Source organism: Pomacea canaliculata, linkage group LG9 (assembly GCF_003073045.1).
Source record: "Pomacea canaliculata isolate SZHN2017 linkage group LG9, ASM307304v1, whole genome shotgun sequence".
Taxonomy (NCBI): Eukaryota; Metazoa; Mollusca; class Gastropoda; order Architaenioglossa; family Ampullariidae; genus Pomacea; species Pomacea canaliculata.
The window spans coordinates 26102957-26108882 of record NC_037598.1 but is presented as its reverse complement, the minus strand read 5'-3'; the positions used below and the strand labels follow the sequence as shown (position 1 = coordinate 26108882).

The window sequence follows — 5926 nt, the reverse complement described above, 5'->3', positions numbered from 1 at the left end:
CTCTTTTTCAATTTCTTCAATGTACAGTTAATTTGTAAATTTAGTTTTGTTTATTCCTTGTTATTCCTAAAGGAGCATAGGGCTGCAACAATTTGTAAAGTTCCTCAAAAGTTATTAGACTCTATGTAGTTTCTAGTTGCATGCACACCAAATCAAAGTACTATTATCTCTGTTGAGGAAAATTTAGTGCCTGGTGGTTATTTTAGGATCTAGAGATTCCAGTATCAAGACTCTGAGGAACCTACAAAACTAACAGCTGACAGATCAGAAATAAGCATCTAGACTATCTAGACTAATGACAATTTTTCCTCTCCTTTTTAATGTTATCAACAGCATACAAACTCAAATGGAATCTTTTTTAAACACCTCCACAAAAATATGATTCACTATGCTTTAATGTTCTCTTGACACATTTCAAACATATGAAAACAATAAGAGAATTATCACATCATCCTTCACACTGCACTCAACCTTTTCACTCATTTTCTACTCTTTCTACTCACAGAGAGAAAAGGGGAGATGGGAGGGAAAAAACCAGATGTTTGCACTAAAATATTACTCACCACATTCGAGCAAGAGTAGATAAACACCCTTATTTATGAAGTGTGGCATGATTTTCAAACCTATAATCTTTTCTTTAAAGTATGCAGTTTATATTGCAGGAATTATCTCAAGAAAACCATCCTTACTGCTGTCCAAGTACTTGTGTGCAGACAACTAACCACTGTGAGGAAGAAACATGTCGGACATACCCAGACTAATTTTACTCACAGAACTACATGCCCCCAAGTTTCCTCACCTGTTTCTGTGACTTTGGTGCCAATTTATGAGTTTATATCTTGATGAAAAAGGATTGCTTAACATCTTCTTTTATTCATCTGTGCATTGTCCTGTAAGTACTCTGTTTAGCCAACATACAAGCAGCTAGTCAAAGTTCACCAAGTGCATGCTATACACAAGGCCACCAAAACAACCTGCCCAAAAATGGACATCCTATAGTTGACATTAAAAAGGTTCCACCACACAATACACTCATCATAACAGGCACTACCATGAAACCAGTTCCTGCAAGAGAACAAGCACACTCATCAGAGATGCTGCTTATTTTGTGTTTATATCCATGATGTCACACCAACTAAAACTGAAAGAGATCACCAAGGATAAAATTTTCCCTCAGTCACCAGCAAGATCCTCTTCATCACTGAAATAAGAGTCCTTGACATACCGCTTGCGGCGAGGAGAATCAGTTTGCCAGGATGCTGTCTCACCATACTTCTCTTCCTCTTCTGCTTTCTGTCTCTAGACAATTAACAATAATAATAATAATGAACATTCAGTGTTTTTTTTACCTTACAAGATCCACTTTTATGCAGTATCAACATCAAAATATAACAAGTGTCTTTGCTAACGGCTCTAAAGTGCTGTCAATGAGAAATAAATTTGACACTATTAGCTCTTTAACTCATTCTTATTATACCTCATGCTTGTCAAATGCCTGTTGACAAATGACAAAACCTCCCGATGCTTGAATTCATTCATACTGTACCTGATACTGGATAGCTGCAGCCAAGCTGTCTATCTCCTCTACTTTTTCATCTTCTGATCTGGCATCAGAGTCATCCCTACATTTTAACAAAATCAACAACAAATCAATCATAGTTTTATAATACATCAAAATACAGGATCAGTGCAATGCAGTCACTTCAATTTCCACTTCACAAAAATGTTAGGTGATCTGAGCCCTGGTGTTTTTAAGTACATGACTAAAGAAAACAACTGTTCTTGAGTACATGCACTAAAGAAGCTATAACTAAGGATGTCAAATCATCTAAAACCACTATTTACAATGATTCTCCAAGAGTAATACAGACAGAAAAAATACATTTCTACCACAGAAACAACAACATGCAAAGGGAACTTAAGCATAACGAGATCAGTGGTTTACGTATTTCCAGGGAAGTTTCTAACATTTGTCGTGCTGCATCCAATAAACTCCAGAAAATCAACTCTGTATCGTGCTGCGTCCGAACAGCCGACCAACACTAGACACTGTTGTAGTTTGATGAAACAGTATTTATTAAACATGAGCAAAATGGCGCTACTGGCCAGCTCAAAAAGCAAAAGGGAACTAACTACATAAAACCGTGGATGTGTCCTGACTGGATAACTCTTATCAAAACAAACTCCATTTGCCATGCTGTCCATCTCAACAACCAAAATTCTCATCTGCTCATCTCGTTTTCCGCACTCGCAAATATAAACATGTCACACCACTTCTTCACTCTCCAAATATAAATCAAAATATAAATTCCATTTGTATTTCTTCCCAAATTGCTAATATGACTATTATAAAGTCTACACCATATTACACCATAAAAATAAACAAAAGACATTACAGAAACACTCTGAGGAACGAATATTCGAAGTGCAATGGAACTGTCATAATTCTAAGCACCTGGGATTCTTTGATGCTGCATCCAAAATAATTAGGGAGGCATTTTGAAAAACCAGTGAAAGAAAAAAACTAAGTAAAGACGAACCTCAACAACTCAGCATCGCTGTAAACAAAACTTCTGAGCCAGAAATGGAAGAACATATCAGCTGCTTCAGTCATCACAATGACACTGATTATTGTTGCCAGGATGAACCCGACTGGCCACACTTACAACAGAAAAGAATGACATCAGGGCAACAAGATTGCATCCCAAACTCACTGGCTACATATAGTTTGACTCACTCGTGGCTGTAACCCTCCTCTGTCTTCTGTCCCTTCCGTACTTTCTTTTTCTTAGGGGGAGGTTCTCGCTCTCCTAGTAAATTTTTGGGGCATTGATAGCTGAGATGACCCTCATCCTGAAAATCATAAAGCAATACCATACCACACGAATTAGAGCAATATCATACCACATTGATTATTTTTAAATATATCACAAAAACAAATGAAGGTCATGACATTGTGTTACAAACAGTAACATATGGAATCTACTTAGATATGGAATCTACTTTACTAAGTTGTAACAGTAACACATGGAATAATTAATGGAAGTGACAACCATTACAGAACAAGGTGAGGGTTAGAGCTACACAAGTGGTACTTACCCCACACTCATAGCACCTGGACTTGTCTTTGTATTCTCTCCGTCGAATAAATTCTGGAGCCCGTCCATTATCTTTAGCAATGGTGCAGTTGATTGTACGTTCAAACATCTGAAGAAAAAGAAAATTGGACTATATACATTTACATACATTTACCATCAACTAAAGGTAGACATCTTTCAAAATGAACGTGCTTGCTTATCACTTCTAGCTGATAAAGGATTAAACATTAATGCTGAAAACATGTCAACAAATAGGAAACAAATGATACTGACCAATTTTTTCACAAGAAAACAATGACTGCTAAAAGACAATACTAAAACTGATTTATTTTTCGGCATTTCGTTTATTTTAAAAAACATGTTTCAGGAACACCAAGTTGTTTAGGCCATAGAAGAGGGAAGTGTGCTAACTTTCAAAGGATGAGATAAAAATTACCTTTGTTTTGTGAAGAGCCCGTACTGCTTTGTGGGCAGAATCTCTGTCCAAGAAGAGTACAAATGCAACCCCTTTACTTTTTCGAGTTTCTTTGTCCTTCATTATTGTCACCCTTTGTGCAGCAAATCAACAAATATTAATATAGCATGCTAGTCATTTGGAAATTCACACTTTAGAAACTGCATGTACATGTTGGTTGACAATGATGATAATGATATAAAAATACTGACTTCACACTTGCACACTAGAAAAGTTGTTCTTTAATAGTAGGAGTTTACTCCCTTGCTGTCCTGAGTTTCTTTGCCCTTCACCTGAGTCTCATTTCAAAGTGCAATTTCAAAGTTAATGATGGCAACTACACATTAAGAAATAAATGACTATACAATGTAAATTTTAAATTGAAATTTAAACAGCAGGACTAAAAAAAGTAGATATCTATAATTGTAAAAGATGTCTTTACACAGACAAAAAGATTTTTAAGTCTGTCTTGACATCATCAAACCATACCTGACAACTTTGCCATACTTATCAAAAATCTTGTGTAGATCATTGTTTGTGAGTGAAAATGGAAGATTGGAGACATATACTGTGCTTTTGCTTGGTGCTAGTCCCTTACTCATGTTGTGCTTCCTGTCAAAAACATGGAAAAAAAATGACAATATTTTAACTCAATTTAGCAAACAAAGGTTTGTGTGTTTTTAAGAGCTGTGACAAATGACAAACTTTATTAATCCCGCAATTATAACTCTGGAAGTGAGCTCATTTACAAAAATAAAGACACAACAAAAACTAGTTACAAGATGTGTGCTTGCATTTGTGTTCACATACTAGAGATGTGGATGCATGTGTGGAAAGGGGGATTCATGTTTTGTCTCTATTAGTCTGTCTTCCTGGCTGGAAGACTTACAGTCTCTAGTTTGTCAACACATGCCAACCAATTTTGTGGCTGTAGTGATCTAGCAAATACTTATACAGTTTATATATGTATCTTTGCGGAATAAATGTATTATTCGAGTGGCATGGGACGCCATGAGCTTTGCATATCGACAAAAGCATAGGTAAAATATCCACATAACCTGGTTGATTAAAAGCAGTTCTACCACTTCCCGTCCCACTCCCCTCTGATCTATCTTTCCAGCTTCACACTCCACTATTCTGTGGATCGTAACCTCTATCTCAGTCAAGCACCTGAACATGGCGTCTAACGTAGTATCTGCACCATCTTAACATCCATAAACCCCAAATCTCTTTTTCACTGATGCCTCAAAAGATAAAATGCCTACTAATACAAGCAACACAGATTTTCATAAAACTATATATTGCCGCTAGTAAATTATTAATTAACTTTTTCAGAAATTTTACTTCCGACTCTGATTTCAATAATTGAACAAGATTTTGATAGCTCGTTATTTTGTTCTAGCTTACCCGCAAATAGCCTATAGCAAAATATAGCAGAGACACTAAAGTCTCTTAATATAGGTAGTTCACACTTCCAGCAAGAGGCGGACAGCCATGTACTAAAGGGCTGCAATGCTCGGACCTATGTATTTTTTTAAGAGAGTTGTGTCCCGTGCTTGCTGCTCTAACCAAGGAAATAGTAGACAATGTCCCAGGACACAAATAGAAAAAAAGTCAGTGCAAATAATTTGAGTGGTGAAAAGCAACTGCCCGTATTCGATATTAGAACTGATGAGCATCTAACACTTGTTGACTGCAGTCGCGTTCCCCACATTCTCACGGTTCCCGCGTGACTCACCGTGGAGCAGACGACATGCAGGCTTCTACAGCAGTCTCCAACATCCATCCAGGTGATCTGCGTTGTGGACGTGACGTACATATCGTGAAGATGATAATTCTTTCACAATGGTTAACTCATTTGCTGAATCTGAAAATAAAAGCAGAACACAAAACTCATTTGCGTATTATACATTTTCATATGTCTTATCATTCAAACACATAATCTTTACATAATGTAACGCAACACCAGTTTCCACATCCACACAACACACTTTAGTCCACAATCCTTCCTGAGTGTTCATCTCTTTCAGCCCTTCTTTGTACGATGATCTGATGAAGTTATTAAGAACGTAACTGGCATTGAATTAATTATACTTTATGACCTATATAAACACTAAAATAGTCTAGAAAATGTATCGAACAATGTACGTAAAGTACAATTAACATTAAATCCATATTATAAGAAATACAGTGGGTTAATAATAAAGATTTTTCGATCACAAAAAACAGCTGGCTTTCACGAAGAACACTGCTTTGAACCGGTTGCACTTTGATTTTGAAGCAGACGATGAAGTTGAAAGATAGTTAAGTAAGTTAACAGGCGTGTGTATCGCTGTATGGGCCTCCCGATCTGCACCTAATTTCAAGCGAAATC

At 36.6% G+C, this 5926-nt stretch overlaps 1 protein-coding gene across 2 annotated transcripts; it reads right to left on the bottom strand.

The window, feature by feature from the left end:
• Nucleotides 1-377: 377 nt before the first annotated feature.
• LOC112571849 (zinc finger CCHC-type and RNA-binding motif-containing protein 1-like) lies at nucleotides 378-5853 on the bottom strand. Of its 2 annotated transcripts, none has more exons than XM_025251185.1 (7): nucleotides 5291-5853; nucleotides 4042-4164; nucleotides 3535-3646; nucleotides 3100-3207; nucleotides 2738-2853; nucleotides 1547-1622; nucleotides 378-1299 (listed from the first exon to the last, which is right to left on the bottom strand). In XM_025251185.1, exons 1-7 carry the CDS (start codon nucleotides 5332-5334, stop codon nucleotides 1174-1176), a joined length of 705 nt encoding a protein of 234 aa, XP_025106970.1. In that variant the 5' UTR covers nucleotides 5335-5853; the 3' UTR covers nucleotides 378-1173. The 2 variants fall into 2 exon arrangements, with proteins under 2 accessions (XP_025106970.1, XP_025106971.1); XM_025251186.1 differs by lacking the exon at nucleotides 5291-5853 and adding an exon at nucleotides 4960-5092.
• Nucleotides 5854-5926: the final 73 nt, after the last annotated feature.

What these genes read in the sequence shown, in the direction of transcription:
- LOC112571849 (XM_025251185.1), bottom strand. Translation starts at nt 5,334, where the DNA reads ATGTTGGAGACTGCTGTAGAAGCCTGCATGTCGTCTGCTCCACG. An exon ending in CCAGGTGCTATGAGTGTGGG is followed by an intron (nt 2,854 to 3,099) that starts GTAAGTACCACT and finishes TATGATTTTCAG; the next exon opens with GATGAGGGTCATCTCAGCTA. An exon ending in GAGGAGGGTTACAGCCACGA is followed by an intron (nt 1,623 to 2,737) that starts GTGAGTCAAACT and finishes GTTAAAATGTAG; the next exon opens with GGATGACTCTGATGCCAGAT.